Source organism: Macrobrachium rosenbergii, chromosome 4, assembly GCF_040412425.1.
Source record: "Macrobrachium rosenbergii isolate ZJJX-2024 chromosome 4, ASM4041242v1, whole genome shotgun sequence".
NCBI classification, from domain to species: domain Eukaryota; kingdom Metazoa; phylum Arthropoda; class Malacostraca; order Decapoda; family Palaemonidae; genus Macrobrachium; species Macrobrachium rosenbergii.
In genome coordinates, this window is record NC_089744.1 from 28,811,830 (window position 1) to 28,834,370 (window position 22,541).

A 22,541-nucleotide genomic window follows, 5' to 3' on the forward strand; every position below is an offset into this window, starting at 1 on the left:
GCAGAGGATAGGCCTGATGGCTAGCAAACCATACAAAAGTGCCCTTGGCCAGACAACGCTATCACCTACTATGAAAACAACACAACCCATCCACTAAGACTGGTGGGTCACTGTACCCCTGGGCTCCCCAAAAAACTCGAAACCCTACACCAAGGCAAAAGGATAGTAGGAGAAAAAGAGTGCTTCCTATGAATCCTCCCCCCATACCGTGCCAGCCACTGATAACGGGCCCAAGGCACTGCAATTATCAAAGACTGTTTCCACCACCTTTAAATAGTGAGACGCAAAAATAGACTTGCACTTCCAGTAGGTCGACTGAAGTATGGAAGATACGGACAGACTGTGCCTGAAAGCTAAAGAAGTAGACAATGCTCTTACATCATGAGCCTTCACTTTAAAAGTAGGCAAAACGTCCTCCTGAACCCGTGAATGAGCCTCAGAAATTAAGTCCCTCAGGAAGAATGACAAAGCACTCTTAGTTAAAGGACGAGAAAGGTTCTTAACTGAACACCAGAGGTTACTGGATGGACCTATAATCTTTTCAGTCCTGCTCAGGTAATACCTCAGAGCTCTGACAGGACAAAGTACTCTCTCTTCTCCCTCAGAGCCAAGGATGTCCATTAAATTCTTCATAGTAAAAGAACAAGGCCAGGGCTTGGAAGGGTCCTCATTCTTGGCTAAAAAAAACCTAGGGTAAAGGAGCAAACTGTGTCTCCTTGGGAAAGCCTACCCTTTTATAAATGGCCTGAATTTCACTAATACGTTTAGCAGAAGCTAAAGCAACGAGGCAGGATGTCTTATGAGTGAGGTCTCTCAAGAGAGGTGGAACAAAGGGGTTCAAAAGTAGGACCTGTCAGCCACTTCAATAATATGTCCAGGTTCCATAAGACCAGATCGTCCTTCCTCTACTTGGACATATCAAAGGACTTGATGAGGTTGTTAAGATCCGAGTTTGACGATACCCCTTAATGGCGGAAGAAGACAAACTTCTAGAGATCCTCAGATATAAGAAGAAATCAGCAATCTGTGTTATAAATGTCTCAAAAGAGACATTATGGCTGATGCACCATCAACGAAAGACTGACCACTTAGCCAGGTAGACAAGGCTAGAAGAGTTCTGCCTGCATCGTGCAATAGCCTCTGCAGCTTCCCTCGAAAAACCTTTCGTTCTGAAAAGCTTGCAGACAGTCTGAAGCCTGTCAGAGCAAGAGCGGACAACCCTTGGTGGTGTCTCCTGAAGTGGGGGTATTTGAGTAAATGGGGTTTTTGGGGAAGAAGTCTTGGCAAATCCACCAATAACCATAGAAGGTCCAGGAACCGCTCCTTCAGGGGCCAAAACAAGGTTATGAAGGTCATAATTATGTGGTGATGAGTTTGAAATTTGTTTATCACCTCCCTGACCATGCTGAAGCGTGAAAAGGCATAAAGATCCAGATTGGACCAGTCTTGTAGCATGACATCTGTTGCCCACACAAGAGGATCCGGGGCTGGAGAGCAAAACAGAGGAAAGCAATGGTTTCTGGAGGTGGCAAACAGGTCTAATGTTGGCCTGCCCCACAGTTTCCAAAGATCCAGACAGACTAGGGGATCCAGGGTCCATTCAGTGGGAACGACCTTTTACCGACTGCTTAGCTCGTCTGACAAAACATTTAATTTACCCTGGATAAACTGGTTGACAAAAGTCACTCGATTTTGATCCACCCACTCTGGAAGAGAGAAGAAATGAGTGCCGGCTTGTTTCCGGATATAGGCTAAGGCCGTGGTATTGTCCACAAGCAGTACTACTGTCTTGTTGCGGACCATGTTCAAGAAATACTGAAGGCCTAGATGAACCGCCTTAAGTTCTCTGACATTTATATTAGACGTTGTTGCTCCGGGGTCCATGTACCAGCCTATGTCCAAGGCATCTGACTACAAGTCTAGATCAAGGCTCAGAAGTTGAAGGGACTTCCTTTCTGATAGTCTTTCTTTGGACAGCCACTGATTCAGATCGATCTCTTGGGTGATCAGAAACACGTAGGAGTCCGGTTGTGTTTTCCTGTCCCAGTTGACCTTTAGAAAGAATTGAAGAACTCTCATGTGCTATCAGCCTAGCTTGACAAATGTCTAAATGGGTGCTAGAGTCCCCAGAAGGCTCATCCACAATTAAGCCAAGCAAAACGAGAGGGCTAGAAAAATGTGGACCATCTGAAGGCAGCTGGAAATTCTCTTGGGAGACAGAAAAGCCCGAAAGTCAGAGTTGACAGTCATTCCCAAATAGAGAATCTCTTGCAACGGGGTCAGTCAACTGGGACTTCTGGAGATTGATGAGAAGACCCAGTTCCTGGGTGACGAGAAGAATCTTGTGCAAGTCATTCATACACTTTTCCTTTGGCAGAGATCGAAGCAGCCAGTTGCCCAGATACAAACTGACGTTTATCCCTATTAGATGGAGCAATTTTGAGAGAGGAGTGAGGACTCGAGTGAACACTTGAGGAGCCATAAAAAGGCCAAAGCAGAGGGCCCAAAACTGCTATACTTTGTCCTGAAAGACGAACCTTAGACACTTCCTGGAGTCTGGATGGATCGGGATGTGGAAGAATGCGTCCTGCATATCCAGGTTTATCATCCAGTCGCCCCGGTGAATGGATGAAAGGACTGAATGGTTCGTCTCCATCTTGAATTTCGTCTTCTGGACAAAATGATTGAGGGCACTTACATCTAGGACTGGTCTCCAGCCCCCTGAAGCTTTCAGAACCACAAAAAGACAATTGTAGAAGGCCTCTGTGTTGGTGTTCATGACTTGCTCTGTGGCCCTCTTTTGGATGAGGGAGGAAACCTCCTCCAAAAGGGCCGAACATCTCTCTCAGCCTTTCGAGTCAGCCGACAGCATGACTAACGGGGGGGCTCTCCAGGAACGGGATGGCATATCCCTCCTTTAGAACCTTGATGATCCACAGCTCTGCTCCTCTGATCATTCACTTCTCCCAAAACTCTAGAAGTCTGGCTCCTACTGGTGTATGAAGTACTTTCATCTCACTTTTTGGGCACTGTCTTGGCTGAGCCCTTCTTGATGGACCTGGCCATGAAACGGACATAAGAGCAGGTCCTAGACTGCGATTTGATCCTACTGCCATGAAAGGGCTGCTGCTGGAGTGGAGAGGTTGTCTTGGGAGCAAAGGAAGTCGAATCCTTGGGACACTTGGAGGATTTACCAACAAATCCTGCGTCGACTTCGTTTGCAAATCAGATGCAATTTCCCTAACTGTGTCTTGAGGGAAGAGGTGGTGTTGGTCCAGAGGCAAAAACAACAGGGCCGACTTCTCAGTCTGTGTGACTCCTTTAGTGGTGAAGGAGCACCAGAGCTCTCTCTCTTCTTCAAAACACCAAAAGAAAAAAAAGAGAGGCAAGATCTAGAGAGCCATCCCTAATGGCCTTGTCCGTGCAGGACTCTCAGCCAGTCCGAGGCAATATCTGACGATAATTCTTGAAAATCCAATCTTCTTGGCCAGTGCCCTCACTGTCCAGTCAAGGAAACTAAAAACTTCGAAAACCTTGAACAAATCCTTGACAAGGTGGTCTAGTTCCACTGACAAAAACATTATCTTCATCAACGAGAAAGCAGAGCATCGAGAGGAGTTGATGAGGCCATAGAAGTCCCCTTGGGAGGAGGCAGTGACTCCCAAAGAAGGAGCTTCCCTGGTGACATAAGATAAATACACGTGCCTCCTACGAACTAAGCAAAAAGGAGGAAAGGTGAAAGAAGTTTTTCCTTGCTCCCTTTTGGCTGAGAGCCAATCTCCAATCTCCTTAAGAGCCTTCTTGGAGGACAGAGAAAATGCCATCTTAGGGAGCCTAGCCCTGTTGTCCAGATGAGACCTCATCAAAAAAGTTGAGGCAGGCGAGGCCGGGACAGCTGGGGCGAAAAACGAGGGAAAATTTGCCAACAGATATTGCAGAAGAGCTGCAAAGGCCGATGGAGAGGTAAGTTGTTGATTGACCTCCTCCTCTGCTGAGGAGAACAGAGACAGGGTAGCATCAAGAGAAGTCTTGAAAGCAGAGGGAGCTTTCTTCAGCAAGCTCATAATCTCAGCCAACTGTTGCTTAATGAGAGCCAACGAAGGTTCGTCTTGAACTAAAGCTGAAGGCGACAGAGACCATGGTCCCTAAACAGACTGAACAGTAGCAACACATCTGGGAGCGGCTGCTTGGTGCTCAGAGGCAAGTAACGGGTACTAAAGAGTTGGCAAAGGCTCGGATGGCACCAGGCGCTCGAGAGGAGCCACTCAAGAGGAGCCAGGCCTTGGGACGCTGACATGAAGCACCTAAGAAGAGTTCGTTGGGTGCTTGGGGGCCAGGTGAGGAGACTCAGCGGTTGGGCACTTGGGAGAGAAGGCCTCTGGACTGTCCCATGTGGAAGGAAGAGGATGCTGGACCGGGCCAGGGACAGAAGGGTCCAAAGTGTAACTAAACGAAGGCTGTGGGCTGAAGCTAGCCCTCTCAGACCACTTAACAGGAAGAGGATCAGAACAGCGACTAACATCATCTGATGGCAGTTAAGAGGATGTGAAGAATCTAGGAATCGTTTGCCGCGCCTCCTGTCCACACTGGAATCATCAGAACTTGAAGACAATTGATGGACATCCAATGAGACGCCTTTCTAATGGCTGTCTGCCAATACCTGGGATCGTGCAACAGGCTCGACTGAGGGCCTACTAGCTTGGACAAGCTCTTGATCGTAAAAGAACGAGGCCGTGGATTCGATGGCGATTCGTTCTTGGCTAAAAAGTCTAAGGAAAAGGAACAAACTGCATTCCCCTGAGAAAATCCGGTATTTTTGCCCAAAGCATGGATTTCTCTGGATCTTTTGGCAATGGCCAAGGCAACCAGAAAGAGTTTTTATGTTAAGATCCCTTAAAGAGATAGACTGCATGGGCTCAAAAGGTGAACTGGCCAGCCACTTAAGTACCACATCTACATTACAGGGACAAGTCCTGGTTAGACGATAAGTCCATCCCTTTATGGCGGAAAACCGAGCAAAGCATTGCTCTATAGCCTTTAATGGTAAAGGTGGAAAGTACTTTAGCTGAGCATAGGAACCGAAGGAAAGTCCACTATTTCTGTTACAGAGGTATTAGAAGAGGACACGTTATTTCGTTTGCACCAAGACCTGAAGATGGACCACTTAGCCAGGTAGACATCATCTGATGACTGTCTTCTGCACTTCGCAATCACGTCTGCAGCTGCTCTTGAAAAGCACTTCTTTCGGAGCAGTCATCTAACAGTTTGAATCCTGTTAGGGCCAGAGAAGACAGGTTTTGGTAGAACCATCAGAAGTGAGGTTGCCTGAGAAGTTGTTGCTTCTGTGGCAGCAGCCTCAGGAAGTCAGCAAGAAGTTCCAGCAGATCCGGGAACCACTCTTTTGCTGGCCAGACGGGGGCTATCAAAATCATGGACAGGTTTTGATGAAACCAGAATTTGTTGATGACTTGTCTTGCTAAACTGAATGGGGGAAAGGCATACAGATCTTTGTCCGACCAGGCCCGCAACATTGCATCGGTTGCCCATGCTAAGGGATCTGGTACTGGTGAGCAGAAGAGAAGTCGGTGATTCCTGGAGGACACAAACAAATCTATTATGGGTTCCCCTCAGAGCTTTCACAGACCCAGACAAACCAACAGGTCTAATGTAAATTCCATGGGAAGGATCTGTTTCTGACAGCTCAATTCGTCCACCAGAATGCTGAGTCTCCCCTGGATAAACCGTGTTGCCACTTGTGTGTTGCTCTGGTGTAACCAGAAAAGAAGACCCCTTGCTGCTTCGTACAAGGAGAAAGAGTGAGTTCCCCCTTGTTTCTTGATGTATGCCAGTGCCGTCCTGCTGTCTGAATGCAAGCTACTGTCTTCCTGTGAACTTCTGAAATGAAGCACTGTGGGCCCAAAAATATTGCCTGTAACTCCTTTACATTGATGTGCCAGTTTTGCTGTTCTTGAGACCAGGTACCTGACACTTCTTTTAACCCCAAAAGAGCTCCCAACCTAGGTTTGACGCCTCTGAAAAGAACTCTAGGATGGGGGGTTCAGAGATAGTAGATTTCCCTTCTGATAGCCTCTTCCTGGAACTCCACCAACGAAGATCCTCCTTGATTTCCACCGTTACCGGGAACACAAACGAGTCCGGAAACTTTTTACTGTTCCTGCTGGTTCTGAGGAAGAATTGCAGAGGTCTCAGGTGTAGTCTTCCCAGAGTGACAAATTGTTCCATGGACGATAGGGTACCTAGAAGACTCGTCCATTGATTGGCAGAGCAAGAGTTTGGTTCCAGAAAATCTTTCACTGTCTGAAGACACTTGTCTATTCTCTTCGGGACTGGAAAAACCAAAAATCCCAAGAGTTGATCATCATTCCTAAATAAGGAAACTCCTGAGAAGGAGTCAGGAGAGACTTGTCCCGATTGATGAGGAGACCCAATTCTTGGGCCAAGAGAAGAGTTGTGCGAATGTCCTCCGTACACTGAGCTTCCAAGCAGGAACGTAGTAATCAGTCGTCGAGGTATAGAGAGATCTTCATCCCCATCAAATGAAGCCATTTCGCTAGGGGAACCAATACCCTGGTAAACACTTGAGGACCTGTGGAGAGACCAAAACATAGAGCCTGAAATTGGAACACCTTCCCCTGAAACACAAACCTGAGGTATTTTCTCAAAGTTGGATGCACTGGAATATGAAAGTACGCATCCTGCATGTCGATGGACGCCATCCATTCTCCCTGGCAAATGGATGCAAGGACCGATTGGTTTGTTTCCATCTTGAATGTTGTCTTTTTGACAAAGACACTTAGAGCAGTTATGTCCAAAACGGGTCTCCAGTCCCCCAATGACTTGGGTACTACAAAGAGACAGTTGTAGAATCATAGAGAATGAATGTCCTCTACTACCTCTATTAGCCTCTTTCTGAACAAGAGACTCGACCTCTAGCAAGAGAGCAGCAAATCTCTCTGAGCCTAGAGAGTAAGCTGTCAATTCGACAGGGTTGCGGACTAGAGGAGGTTTGTTCAAAAAGGGGATAGTGTAGCCCTCCTTCAGGACAGATACTATCTAGGGTTCCACTCACTTTTGTTCCTACCGTTCCCATATGCGGAGGAGCCATGTTCCTACCCAAGTACAGAGGACTATATCTTCATTTCTTGGTGGAAGACTTGGAGGAAGACCTCTTGATGGAACGCTGTGGGAAAGGGGTATGTGCTCGTTCTGGTATATGTTCTAGAACGGGAGCTCCAAAAGGGAGTAGGCTGCAGCAGAGACCTGGGAGGAAGAGCCAAAGAATCCTTGGGGCATCTTGCAGATTGGGAGAGCAGGTTCAAGTGTTCTTTTTCTGCAGGTCAGAGGCAATGTCTAGTGTTGTAGCCTGAGGAAAAAGATGCATCTTGTCTAAGGGGGGAGAAGAGGAAGGCCGATCTTTGAGACACAGTGACACCTTTTGAAGTGAAAGAACACCAAAGCTCTCTTTTCTTAGGTACACCCATGGCGTAAAGACCAGCTAACTCCTGTGTATTGTCGCGAACGCCCCTGTCAATACAGGAAAGTACTCCTAAGAGGTCCATAGAAGTGTCTGGAGGTAAAAAGGAGTACTCTCTAATCTTGTGCGCTAGCGCAGCCACTGCCCAGTCTAGGAAGCTCATCACCTTAAAAATATTCTTGAGAAGGTGCACTAGTTCCGAAGCTGAAAACATAATTTTGGCTGAGGAGAAAGCTGATCTCCTAGCCGAGTCGATAAGGCCAGAGACGTCTCCCTGAGAAGAGGCAGAGACTCCCAGGGAAGGCGCTTCTCCTGTTGCACAAAATCTATAACTTGACCTAGACAACTTGGAAGGCGGGAAACGAAAAACTGCTTTACCTTGCTCCCTCTTCTCACAGAACCACCTTCTACTTTGTTCAGTGCCTTCTTCACTGAAGAGGAGAGAACCAATTTTGGTAACCTCTAAGAACCAGCTGAGGGAGCTTCCATAAAGAAAGTCGAAGCAGGAGAGGAGGGAGTAGCTGGCGAAAAGAAGCTTGGGAAGGTCACTAGCAGGAACCTCAATAACGTAGAGTACGCCGACGAAGGTGCATCTTGATCTGGAATAACTTCTTCAGAAGAAGAAATAGGAGAAAGCAATAAGTCCACTGTCGACTCAGCTCGGAAACCAGTGATCAAATTTCGTCTAACACTATCTAAATTGTGCCGAAAGGCTACGAAAATAAATACTTCACCAATCACAGAAAACAAACAACCAGCAAAGTATAAATTTCAAAATTCAAGCTGCTCCCAACCACAGTCCTTCAACCACAGCCGGCAGAAACAAATTGAAGCTCTTTGCTATGTTGTACCTCTTCTTCCACCTGAAACAAACTAGCATGACCCACAATTTCAAAATTTTAAGCTGCCAGTTAAAAGAAACTAATAGCTATCAAATTACTGGGTAAGTTACTTACATAAAAATAGTATTTCACAACAGTAATGTAAGAGATGTAGATCTCTTCCTTCAATCTTACCTGTAACGTGCAATGGCCATCTCTCTGAAGGAACTCTACAAATTTTGGTACAATGCCAGTTTGAATAACTTCATCTATGGGTGGATTTGGTTCACGGGATAAGAGCTTGCGGAATTTCTGTGTGGCATTAAGCTGAGCTTCCAAATCATCACTATAAAGGGCTTGCACCATTTCTTGAGTAATTAGGCTGCCACTAACTAAACCTCCCTGCTGGCTCTCCTGAAAGGAATTGTTTTTATTGTGACTCCCAATATTTTCAAGTAACAATGTTTCACTTCACATAAGGTATTCTTCAGGAGTCTCTTAAAAGTCTTCACATAAGGTATTCTTCAGGAGTCTCTTAAAAGTCTTCACATAAGGTATTCTTCAGGAGTCTCTTAAAAGTCTATGTAAATATACTATGAAATAGAAAACAAACTTAGATTACATTAAGATCATGCTCAGTTCTACTTTGTAATTTTGCAGTAACTGCAGAAATAGTTCCCATACCTTGAGCTGTGCAATTATAACATCTGAGTCATGTCCCTAAAAAAAATTATTCTATTCTCATACTGTACCTGATTCATAGAAACTTCTACAGTTTCATCTTCAATGCCTGCAATTTCATTGACATTTCGTCTTTTTGCCAACTGTTGTTCTCGTTTCTGTTTACGCAGTTGAACTCCTTCCTCTTCTCTTCTCCTCCTCATTTCTGCAGAGTCTAGGCCTTGGTTTTTATATCTGTACTTGTGCTGTGATGGCCCTGACATCTGAAGTAAACAATTGGTAATTTGATTTGAGGGGTAGTTATTCAAGCATTAGTCAGTGACTTTGGTATACTGTATAAGGAAATTTCAAATAAAATATAACATTCCTGAAGAATATTCTACAGTCATTTCAAATTCGAGAAGTAACAGTCACCACTTGCTCCCAGGAAGGCACGTTCAATTAAAATGACATGGTATATATTTATCTGGATTACTATATTAAAGTTGGTTACCTTTGGTGAATTTTCATTTTACCATTTAAGTATCTAATAAACAAGTTGTGATGTGAACATGAATTTAGTTACAATTAATCCAAGCACTTTACAATATCAATTTCCTTGAAAAAACCTAACATGTTAGTGCATTTTGATCAAAATGAAAAGCAGATTTCTTTTCACTCATGGGCATGAGAGCAAAACTGAGTGTAAGACAGCGGTGGCAGAATTAAATCCAGTGTCAAGGTGGGTACTCAGTTGACAAAGTCTTAACATTCTCATATCATTGCTATAGAACAAATGAGGATAACTGATGAAAAGAAACTGTGCATTTTTTAAGTTGCATTATTTGTAGATATACAAACCCAGAGTCTTTTATATGGATATATACTTCCAGTGCAAGCTGGTTCAGCTCTAGTAGTAATTAACTAGCAACAGGTAGGGGAGTTGGCTGGGATACTGTCTGCTCACCTGACTGTCAAATCAGACTTTTTTTCCCTCAACAAACTGGGACAAATCCAAGGATGTTAATGAGGTGTGATTCTGAAAAGACTTGAGGTTTGTATACTGTACTTACGAAAAATGCAATCACTTCATTCTTTAAAAACTTAAATTTGTTGCTATGAGATTGCACACCATCTTTTCTATGAATCGGATATGAGGTTATGAACCATCATCACCCAAAAATGCCAACATTCCATTCATGTGCATGAAAAAAAGACAGGCTCCTGTAACTTTTTATATAGCCTGGTATAATCCATGTAAGAGGCTGAAATGGTCCTATGTAGAATTTGGTTCCCTACACTGAACCATACTGTGGAAAGGATTCAGGGAACTTTATCTTTCGCAGCTATGTACAAAACTCATGGTCATTGAGTAGCAAATGTCATCATCTCGGGAATGAATATTAAAGCTGCAGACCAGTACAAACATGGGTTGGACGTCAACAGCTAGGAAGAGCACAAAGGTCAAGACAGCTGCCATCCATTGCATGTTTTGCTGAACTGAAGTTGAATCTTAAACTGCATGTTAACCTGTCCTAAAGAACTGAAGTAGCAACACAAAATATTTGGCAACCGCTATAGTGACCAGGAATAAGAATGAATGAAATATGATATTTAGGCTATAAAGCTAAACAATAGGGCACTTCCCGCCATTCAGCACTTTAAAGTGCGTAAGAATACCTGTAAGTACAAAACAAAACCTAATCCATTCTAAAAGTCTAGAAGCTAATACAAATTTAAAGTGAAAACTCTTCAAAAATGAAATTTTTATGATAAAATAAAGTTTTATATAGACTTACCAAGTACATTAATTACATAGCTATAGTTTCCACTTGCACGGCAGCTAAAATTTTGAAATTCGCAGGTCGCACTATATATTTTGAGTAGGTGACTTGCCCCGCCCACTTTCAAGGAAAAAGAGGAGCAACTCAGCAAAGAGCTTCAATTTGTTTGTGCCTTTATGTCCATGCAAGGGGAGGGGGGAGGGCTCCGATCATGTAATTACTTGGTAAGTATATGTAAAACTTTATTTTGTGATAAAAATGAAGTTTTCATAATAAAACTAATATTGTAATACTTACCTGAACACCTGAATTAGCCCTGGTCACCTACCACCCGAACTATATCCCCATAGCTTTTACCCACTAAGTGGGTAATAAACTGTCAGCGTTACCAACGCTTACAGGAAAATCTAGTCAAATGAGTTACCTGAAGTACCGTTGGCAACACTGCTACAAGTCCCGGCCGAGTGAGGCAGAGATACCCCAATTGTGTTATCCACTATTCAAATTGAAGTGGGGAGGAGGGTGGGAATCATTCAGGTGTTCAGGTAAGTATTACAATATTAGTTTTATTATGAAAACTTCATATTGCAATACACTTCCTGAACACCTGAATTAGCCCAATTAACAAAATTTAGTGAAGGTGGGATCAATCTAATTCAGCCCGACCTGCCAACAGGGAAAGCAGGTAACTCATTATTGGCCTACTCTATATAAATGAATGTATCCTCACCTGGTTATCCCACTCTGCAGGTGAGAATGTCTGTTAAGAGAGTACCCCTGACGTCAGTCTCATGTCTAGGTACTGTCTGAGTCGAGCTACCTCTCATGTGGTATTCAAACCTCCTCACGGATAGAGAGTAGCAAAATAAAAACCAACCTACCATGTGGCTAATCACAGCCTCCCATGATTAGTGGAGAACGATGAACCTCCCATGTGGCTAATCAAAGCACTCTCATTTATGGAGGGTCTGAGTCGAGCTACCTCTCATGTGGTATTCAAACCTCCTCATGGATAGAGAGTAGCAAAAATAAAAAACCAACCTACCATGTGGCTAATCACAGCCTCCCATGATTAGTGGAGAACAATGAACCTCCCATGTGGCTAATCAAAGCACTCTCATGTATGGAGGGGTACGATGAACCTCCCATGTGGCTAATCAAAGCACTCTCATGTATGGAGGGGTACAAAGAACCTCCCATGTGGCTATTGAAGCCTCTCATGTATGGAGGAGAAGTTGAGTGTGCAGGATCTTCCGAGTTCTTTGCCGTCCGTTGCCGCCGATGTCTGCGCAGAAGAGGTTGAAGAAACCAAACCTGTCCACTGGATCTGCTTATCTTCACAGTACTAACGTCAAACTTAATATTCTCACTATGAACCCTGGCTAACAGAGAATCCAAAATTCCAAATTTCCTCAGACTACATTCATTACCTAAAGTTCCCCCCACCCTTAACATTACTACGTAATTATAAGATCGAGTTGGTCGTCGCAAAGGGACCAAGCGAGAAATTCTTCTTCGAAGAAAACAGAACGTCTTTTAGGTAGAAGTCGTGAAAACTGACACCAACTTCCAAGTGGCCGCCTCTAAGAACCTCCACACTAAGAGAGTACCCCCTTAGCTAAATGAACGCACCCACGATAGAAGGGTTAGCGGCTACACACGGACTAAGAGAATAACTTTCATGTAAAAAGGAGAACGATGCATCTTCCAAGTGACTATTCAGAGCCTACCCATTAGGGAGGGAATGAGGCAGTGTGCCGAACCGATGACCCTCTGCCCTGCAGGTTGCGGCAAAGGCCAACGAGCGCAAAAGTATCCCAGCGCCGACGAAACAACGTAGGCTAGCCTACGAGAGCACCTCTTTGGACTCTCGTAGGGAAACTATCAAAGACTAGGATACTTAAGATGTACTAAACTTAAGTTCATGTGATTATACTATCACTGTTGCTCAAGATTCTAAAGCCTAAGAAGGAATTTCTCTATCTGGTTAACCTAATAATCACCGCACTACATGAATACTACCTTAGCTAAATGAGCGCACCCTATATAATAGACTTCGCCGTTAAACGTGGACTAAGTGAATAACCTTCCGAGTCTTCGCACTAAGAGAATACCACCTCAGCTAATTGAACGCACCCTAGATAGGAGAATTCGCCACCATACGCAGTGGGGTGAATTGAATGTCTCTTAAGTGAAGGAAGAAAACAAAGACGGACTCGCAAGTAACTAACTACAGTACCTCCAGAATAGAAGACTCTGAACCATTCCTTAGAAAGGAAGTTGAAGTGGACATACTCCAAATACTGTGCGGTAATGAAAAAAACTGCTAAATACCAAATATAATGTCACGTCAAATTAAATTGCGTTCAAGGGCATAAACCTCGCACCACACGAGAATCGTGAAGTGTGCCCGCAACTGTGTTCGTGTAGTGAGCGCTTATGAACCAGGAACCAGGAACCGTTTCTCCGAAAGTAACTAATCGCACCCTTCGACAGCGGACATGGGTTCCGCGGTGTGACAAGAAGTGTATACAGAAGCAGGCGGAGTTTATCAACCTTTGATAAATATTCGCATCGGACATAAAGACATCCCGCTGATGCGGAACCGAACACTTGCAGATAAAGAACCTTAAACGAGCGAAGCAGAGTTTAAGCCTGGCCACGACTTCGGAAGAAGAGAAATACTTATCATTTCCCGCCTAGAAACTAGCCTAGAAACTTCCCGAAGCTCGCTTTTTTTTTTTTTTTTTTTTTTTCTGCAGCTAAGCTGAAAGAAAGAAATAAAACACTTAACCAATTATCTTAACATTAGAACTTCCGACAAATCTCATGAGGGAACCCGAGGGAACGTAACAAGTCAAAGAAGATCTTACTGCTAGAAATTTTCGGGAAGAAAGAAAAATGTACTGCAAAGTGCTGAGCGGTAGCCAGCAATAGCCGAAAATGGAAGAATCTTGACTTTACGAAGGAATAAGAGAAAACCAGCTATTTCGGTTATGGCAGGCCTAAAGATGGAATGGCCTTCCTTACGACACATACTTCCCCATGTCAAGTTGACCTGGTAAAGCTACGGGTTGACTTCTCAAGCTGAAAGAAACACTGTCTAGACATAGCTTTAGAGTGTCTGGACTGTCTAGCTGTTCGCTCGGCAGTCGCCCGCAACTAGGTTCATCACGCAAGAGTTTGGATGATAATGGTGAAAATGCGGTTGTTAAAAGATCTTCCGCATGAGGAGGAACATCGGAACTTCTGTAAGGAGCATTCGGAATTCCGGAACCGAGGGCATTAGAGCCAGCAAGGAGCTAGAGTCATAGACGTCTTGACACTACTGCAATTCCTGATTACCTGATGAATGAGACCGAATGGCGGAAAGTATACACCTCTAAGTTCTAATGAGCTTGTTCCCCCAGTTCTCAGATACGACATGGCAGTTACGATGTCGCAAAGCAGACCCACTATTGTGTTGCGCACTAGGACTGAGAAACGCCTGAGGGCTTCCTTTATAGCCCTGAGGTTCCTGAAGGTTATGACTCCTCTCGTTCCCGATCCCTCCAGAGGCCCAAAGCCTGGGTTCCTCTAAGGTTTCTCCCCAACCTTAATATGAGGCATCTGAGTACAGATGAACGTCGGGAAGAGGGGAGACTATAGACCTTCCGGATGTCAGATGCGCTTCTTCTGACTATCACAGACGATCCGACAAGTGAGAATCGCTCCAGATTATACCTTCATTCTCGATGTGGAAGTCCAATCAATTCCTGAGACATACCTGAAGAGAAAGCATGCGGAGACACAAGAGAGAGGACATTCTCCCTAAAAGGGTTCTTCAAGTGGGTACCGGCTGTTCCCTGTTAGACAGAAACCCTCTACTTCCACATTTGTACCTTCAACGATGCATAATTGCCGACACTGGAGACATGCGTTAGAAGCAACAAGTTCGTTATACACTAATCATAGCTTGTTGTGACGCTACTGCTGACGACGGCTACACGAAATAGACTATGGAGGAGTTATCCTCCTCCCTAAAAGACTGTTGCAGAGCGCAAAAGGCGCCCTCAACAGAACCCTCTCCGAATGTCTGGATAGTGAGACGGAAGCTTCAAAAGAAGCCCTCCTCTGTACAGTCAGGCGACATGTTAACCTGGTATGCCAGCCTTACTAACACCGAAGTGATGAGGTGTCAGGCAGTACCGGACCGGAGGGAGTATATCATCTTGTTTGAGCAACTACCGGTTCTGTCGCATATATCCACTCGAACATCGTTGCTTCGGTAGAGTATTCTCCTCCAGAACCTTGGATTGAGGATAAGTGAGGATGAAGTCTACCATCTGCTTATACTCATTCTCATTGGCTGAAGGAGAACTAATATCCGGTACCGGATCCTCTTCTTCAAATGAACAATCCTTGTCGGACTGGTTCGACTGAGCCGGAGGATTGTCGTACTGGTCCGACTGAGCCGGAGGATTGTCGGACTGATCCGACCGAGCTGGAACAGGAAAGAGGCAGGCCGATCCCTAGCAAACGCCGAACTCGAAAACCCGGAACTTGCTACACCTGGGTGCGTGAGACGGACACCTGACGTATCAATCACGAACATACGGGAGGCACCAAAGTAGGTTGCGCAAACCGCGCACCACCAAATGGGGATGACGCAACACCTGGGCGGACCACACCCACTCCTGAGAGCGAAGAGGCTGCAACACCTGAACCACTCAAATCTGGATGTATCAAAACCGCAAGAGAATAGGAATCCGGAACTGAAGACCCGGAATCAACCCCGAACCAACATGGATGCCTAGACAGACGGACAGAGAAAACCTGCCGGAAAGTTGAGAAAGAAGAAGCCGAAGGAGGGAAGAAGGAAGAAGCCACACTCGGAGTAACCACCGGAGCGCCCAACGCCAACGTTGGACAGATGGAGAAGGTCCCAGCCAGACCGAACTCAAAGGAGTATTGAAGGGGAAATTACGAGGTACCGAACCGAAGGTAACAGAAGAAAGTAATTACCAACTATCCTGGAGGATGGAAAGGCTGCGGAAACTATCGGTGCTGATACACAGAACGCTGGTGCAGGCGAATCGCCGACTGCCATAGCATCTGCAAGAATCGCGGAGGATACATTACAGTTAGGAAACTATCGGTGCTGATACACTGAATGCTGGCGCAGGCGAATCGCCGACTGCCATAGCATCCGCAAGAATCACAGAGGATAAATCACAGTTAGGAACCCGTAAAGAATGAAATAAGGAGTTGCTGATGCCTCCGCAAACACCTGAGAAGCAACTAGACCGGATGCCTGAGAAACTACCGGATTTGCAAAAGGTGATAAAGACAACAGATCCGTAAAAAAGTACCCCTTCCCTTAACCCTGAAGAGAGAGAGGGGGCCGCTGAAGCTCTAATATACAGGGTTGAAGCAACAAAGCCTTGCTCTGCTGAGTTAAAAGCCAAGAAAACAGGATGCGCAACAAAGACCCTAAGAGCCCTCCAAAGAGCGGACCGAAAAGAAGATTGAGAAGGGCAATGGAAGAAGGCTTAGAAGAAAAAGGGGAAAAACGGGAAAATTCCGTAGCGGCCGAAGAAGCCATAGATTTAAAAAATAGACTGGTTCTGTTCCCCCCGCCCCTGATAATCTTGATAGACATTATCAAATCAGAAACTTCTTTAAGACATGATCATGAATATTGGAAAAACTCGATCGCCAGAATTACCACCATCGCAAGACGAAAGAAATTTTAAAAACCCCCAAAGGAAAAGGAACCTTCGAAGAAGGAGTATTCAAGGAAAACAAAAATTCAGAACCAGATACATCAGAAACCAAATCTGAACGACCCTCCATGGATCTGGAAACCTTTGTTGCACAGAGCACGAAGCAGGAAATAAAACCAACGATTGATCTAAATGAGAGACCTAAACATTAACAACCCCCAACCAAACCTGAACCCAAAGAAAACCATGTTCAACTACTTTTTCTGAATACTTCCTAAATTAGAATTCCTACCCTTCTGAGTGATTCCTAATTCTAAATCCACCTTAGAACTTACGCTTTTAGAGGGAAGGGGGGAAATCTGCTGCCAACACTGCCTGCTCTGAGCCGGGGGGGCCAGCAGATCCTACCTTCGAGGTTTACGGTTCTCCATGACACCCGGCACCCGTTAGGGCTGGTTCTGGAACAGGCAGGGGGGTTGAAAAAGAACGATTATCTACAGCACTATTACTACTATCCTTATCTCTAGTTTCTGTTAATTTAGTCATAAAGCTAGAAAAATAGACTAGACATACTCAGCTAGTAACTTGTCCTCTAACTTTTTGAATAATTCTTCCATCTGATCTACCGACCATGACTCGCCACCTATCTGACTGATACTACACCATATCTTCCTACATAAAATACAAACAGAATGTCGACCATGTTTGAGGGTACTCATCCTACGCTTGCAGGACGTGTAGGGACGATGAGCGTCAGCATTTCCAGCAGAAGAAGACACTGTCGTCGAAGATGTAAACAAAGTGGAAGCACTGGCGCTAGTAGACGGCGACGTCTTGTTTGACTTATCCAAACGAGTCCAAAGCACCGATCCCAAAGTCAAATTCGGGAGAGAAGTTCCAAATCCTATCAATAAAGTATCCATCCAAGAGAAAATGCGTCGAAAACAGTCCAAATTGTGATCTGATGTCCAAATTCTTAAATGGGGGTCAGGCTAAATGACCAAAAGTTCGCCTGATGTGGGACACACCCACAAGCATGGCGAACAAAATGCAATTGGGGTATCTCGGCCTCACTCAGCTGGGACTTGCAGCAGTGTTGCCAACGGTACTTCAGGTAACTCATTTGACTAGATTTTCCTGTAAGCGTTGGTAACGCTGACAGTTTATTACCCACTTAGTGGGTAAAAGCTATGGGGATGTAGTTCTGTCTGGTAGGTGACCAGGGCTAATTCAGGTGTTCAGGGAGTGTATTGCAATATGTCATTTTTACATAAGTAACTTCCTGAGTAATTACATAGCTGATTCCCACATTGATAAGAAGAGGGATGCATCAACAAATCCAGCCAAAAATATTAAGAATGGTAATAAATTTGAGAATATAAAAAGTTGCTAACATTGATACAATGCTTATTTCCTTACCTGATGAGAGAGCTACTGCAGGAAGATACTGCCTCTGGTTGGCGCTCATCTCATTGTTCAGTGGTGTAGCAGTATAGCCGTGGAGCACCTCCTACTTCAGTGGGATTTTTGCAGCAAAGGACAATTCTGATAGCTAGCAAGGTACAAAAAAATTTCCCTGCCCTGGGTGCAGTAGCACAAAAGACAACCATAAAAAAAACGACACTGTCACTTACACCACATAAATAAAAACCACCTGCAGACCACTAAAGAACTGGTGGGTACTTCAGGTACATAGTAACCCCAAGCTCCCCTAAAAACTCAACACCCTATGACAAGGCGAAGAGAGAAAAGGATGGAAGGGATGCTTCCTACACTTCTTCCCCCAACACCAAGCCAGCCACTGAAAAAGGACCCAAGGTACTGTAATTATTGTACTGTACACTGTTTCTATTTCTTGCAAGTGATGCGAAGTGAAAACCAACTTGGACTTCCAAAAAGTCACCTGCAAAATGGATGCAAGAGGTATGTTACGTCTGAACGCTAACAAAGTGGTGACAGCTCTTATTTTGTGAGCACTAACTCCAAAAGAGGGTAAAACATCATCCCCAATCAGGGAGTGTGCTTCTGAGATAATGCCTCTGAGGAAGAATGCCTGGGCATTCTTAGAGAGTGGATGAGATGGATTCTTGACTGAGCACCATAGATTATTTGAAAGTCCACATATTCCCTCTGTTCTGTGTAGGTAATACTTAAGTGCCCTCATAGAGAACACAAGTGCCCTCATAGGGAACACAGCTCTTTCTTCTTCTGGGCCCAATATTTCTGTCAAATTCTTAATGATAAAGGAACAAGGCCAGGGTTTAGACGGGGTCTCGTTTTTAGCTAAAAATCCCTGGGTAAATGAACGTACTGCATTCTCCTCATTCCCTTGGGAGAAGCCAACTCTCTTATCCAATGCATGTGCCTCACTAACTCGTTTCGCTGTCGCTAAGGCTACCAGAAAAAGCGTTTTTCTAGTGAAGTCCCTTAATGAAATAAAACAAGGACTCAAAACGAGGACCAGACAGCCATTTGAGAACTACGTCGAAGTTCCACGAGACCACTCTTACCTCCTCCTGTTTGGCAGTGTCAAAGGACTTTATGAGATCCAACAAATCTTGATTCAAGGAAAGATCAACTCCCCTATGCCGGAAGACAGAGCTTAACATGGCCCTATAGCCCTAATAGCAGAGGTGGACAGACTTCTAGAAGTTCTCAAATATAGAAGAAAATCGGCTATTCCTGCTATCGAGGTCTGAGAAGACATGATATGTGTCTTCTGCACCAAGAATGAAAGATTGCCCACTTGGCTTATAGACTTTGTCGGATGATTGGTGTCTACACTTGACAATAGACTCAGCAGTTGATCTTGAAAAGCCCTTCTTTCTAAGGAGCTTCTAGGAAGTCTGTAACTTGTCAGGGATAATCCTTGATGGAACCACCTGAAGTGAGGTTGTCTGAGTAGATCTAACCTTTGAGGCAGTAGCCTCGGAAAATCCACTAGAAGGTTAAGGAGGTCTGGGAACCACTCCTTCGATGGCCAGAACAGAGCTAGTAAAATCAAGGACACTTCTGATAGGACTGAAATTTGTTTATGACCTGTCTCAACAGGCTGAACGATGGGAAGGCATACAGTAGAGGTATTTGTTTGACCATCCTGCAGCATGGCATCTGTCTCCCATGCTAGAGGATCTGGGACTGCTGAACAGAACTACGGGAACCGATGGTTTCTGGAGGTTGCAAAAAAGATCCATGATTGGTTTCACTCACAGTTTCCACAGATCTAAGCAGACCAGAGGATTTAGGGTTCACTCTGTGGGGAGAACCTGCTTCTGACAGCTCAACTCGTCCGCCAGAATGTTTAACTTCCCCTGAATAAAACGTGTAAGAACTTTGGCGCAATTCTGGTCCGCCCAGAGGAGAAGGTCTCTCACTGCTTTGTATAGGGAGAAGGAGCGAGTCCCACCTTGCTTTTTGATATAAAGACACGGCCGTAGTGTTGTCTGAGTAGACTGCCACTGTCTTGTTGAACACCTCTGATGCGAACTGAAATCCCAAGTGTATCGCTTTCAATTCTTTGACATTGATATGACAATTTTTCTGCTCCTGGGACCATGTCCCGAACACTTCATTGCTCCCCAGATGAGCTCCCCAACCTAGATCTGACGTGTCTGAGTAGAAGTCTAGGTAGGGGTTCACAGGGAGGAGAGACTTTCCCTCTGACAACTTTCTTTCCAAATTCCACCACAGCAAGTCCCTCTTTATTTCGGGAGTCACAGGAAAAATGAATGTGTCTGGGAAGTTCTTCCTGTTCCAGCTGATCTTTAGAAAGAACTGCAGCTCTCTCATATGGAGTCTGCCTAAGAGATGAACTGCTCCATGGAGGACAATGTCCCCAAAAGATTCATCCACTGGTTGGCTGAGCAGCTCTCTAGATAGAAACTCGTTTACCATCCTCAAGCAGGACTCTTCTCTCTTGGGAGACGGAAAAACCAGAAAATTCTGAGAGTCTATCATCATTCCCAAATATAGAATCTTCGGAGATGGAGTCAGCTGGGACTTCTGCATATTGTTAAGTAAGCCCAGGTGTTGGGCTAGGAGAATGGTCTTCCAAAGGTCCTCCGTACACTTCTCTCTTGACTGAGCATGAAGGAGCCAATCGTCTAGGTAAAAGGAGATGTTGATTCCCATAAGATGGAGCTACTTTGTGAGGGAAGCAAGAACTCTGGCGAAGACTTGGGAAGCAGTCGAAGGGCCCAAGAATACAGAACGAAACTGGAACACTCTGTTCTTGAACACTACCCTGAGATACTTTCCGGATTCCAGATGGATAGGAATGTGGAAGTACATGTCCTGCATATCGATGGAAGCCAACCAATCTCCCTGGCGAACGGATGACAGGATGGTCTGGTTTGTCTCCATCCTGAATTTCGTCTTCAGGACAAAGAAATTCAGGGCATTGACATCCAGTACAGGCCTCCAGCCTCCTGACGATTTGGGAACTACAAACAGGCGGGTGAAGAACCCTACAGAATTCACGTCTTTGACTAATTCTATTGTACCCTTCCTGAAGAGGGACGAAACCACTTCTGAGAGGGCCAAAAACCTCTCTGATCCTACAGAGTAGGCCGTCAAGGCGATGGGCATGCTGACTAAGGAAGTTTTCTCCCTGAAAGGGTTAGTGTAGCCCTCCTTCAGGACATTCACAGTCCAAGGTTCTGCTCCTTTATCTCTTCATCTCTCTCAAAAGAGGAGGAGTCTGGCTCCTACTGAAATACAGAGGACTCTGTCCTCTGTATTTCAGTAGGAGCCAGAGGACTCTGTCCTCACTTTCGAGAGAAGATCTAGATGAGGATTTCTTGATGGTGCGTGATATGTAACTAGGTGCTAGAGCGGGGTCTAGAGCAAGCCCTTTGCCGGCTGCCACGAAAGGGCCGCATCTGTAGAGGGGAGACTGTCCAGGAACTAAAGGCAGTCTAGATATAGGGAAATCTTTATCCATATCAAATGAAGCCATTTCCCCAGGGGAGCCAATACCCTGGTGAACACTTGCGGTGCCATCAAGAGACCGAAGCACAGAGACCGAAATTGGAACACCTTGCCCTGGAATGTGAAAGTACTCATCCTGCATGTTGATGGACTTCATAGGACCAATTGGTTTGTTTCCATCTTGAATGTTGTCTTTTTGACAAAGACATTTAAAGTACTTATGTCCAAAACGGGTCTCCAGCCCCCTTATGACTTGGGCACTACAAAGAGACGGTTGTAGAATCCCAGAGAATGAATGTCCTCTGCTACCACTATAGCCTCTTTCTGAACAAGAGAGTCGACCTCTAGCGAGAGAGCAGCAAATCTCTCTGAGCCTGGAGAGTAAGCTGTCAGTTCGACAGGTTTGCGGATTAGAGGAGGTTTGTTCAAAAAGGGGATAGCGTAGCCCTCCTTCAGGACAGATACTATCCAGGATTCCGCTCCCTTTTGTTCTCACCATTCCCAAAAGCGGAGGAACCCCACTCCTACCTGAGTATGGAGGACTATGACCCCATTTCTTGGAGGAAGACTTGGAGTAGGACTTCTTGATGGAACGCTGTGGGAAATGGGTATATTTTCGTTATAGTATGTGTTCTAGAACGGGAGCTCCGAAAGGGAGCAGGCTGCAGTGGAGACAAAGATCTGGGAGGAAGAGTCGAAGAATCCTTGGGACGTCTCACAGATTGGGAGAGCAGGTCCTGAGTGTTCTTTTTCTGCAGGTCAGAGGCAATGGCCAGTGCTATAGCCTGGGGAATAAGGGGCATCTTTTGCAAGGGGGAGAAGAGGATGGCCGATCTCTGAGGAGTGACGCCTTTCGAAGTAAAGAACATCAAAGCTCTCTTTTCTTAAGCACACCCATGGGATACAGACTAGCTAACTCCTGCGTACTATCATGAACGCCCCTGTCAATACAGGAAAGAACTTCTAAGAGATCTGAAGAGATTTCTTGAGGTAAAAAGGAGCAATCTCTAAGCTTGCACGCTAGTGCGCCCAGCACCAAGTCTAGGAAGCTCATCACTTCAAAAACCTTAGAAAACATAATTTTGGCTGAGGAGAAAGCTGATCTCCTAGCCGAGTCAATAAGGCCAGAGAAGTCTCCCTGAGAGGA

At 45.1% G+C, this 22,541-nt stretch overlaps 1 protein-coding gene across 2 annotated transcripts in view; it reads right to left on the reverse strand.

Moving 5' to 3' along the window:
- Nucleotides 1-22,541, reverse strand: part of Kap-alpha1 (karyopherin alpha1) — an 82,674-nt gene that overhangs the window by 40,614 nt on the left and 19,519 nt on the right. For both annotated transcript variants that reach the window (XM_067092013.1, XM_067092019.1), the window contains exons 2-3: nucleotides 9,069-9,260; nucleotides 8,512-8,730 (exon numbers count right to left, since the gene is read on the reverse strand). In XM_067092013.1, coding sequence (XP_066948114.1) covers nucleotides 8,512-8,730; nucleotides 9,069-9,260 — 411 coding nt within the window. The remainder of the gene's footprint in view (nucleotides 1-8,511; nucleotides 8,731-9,068; nucleotides 9,261-22,541) is intronic.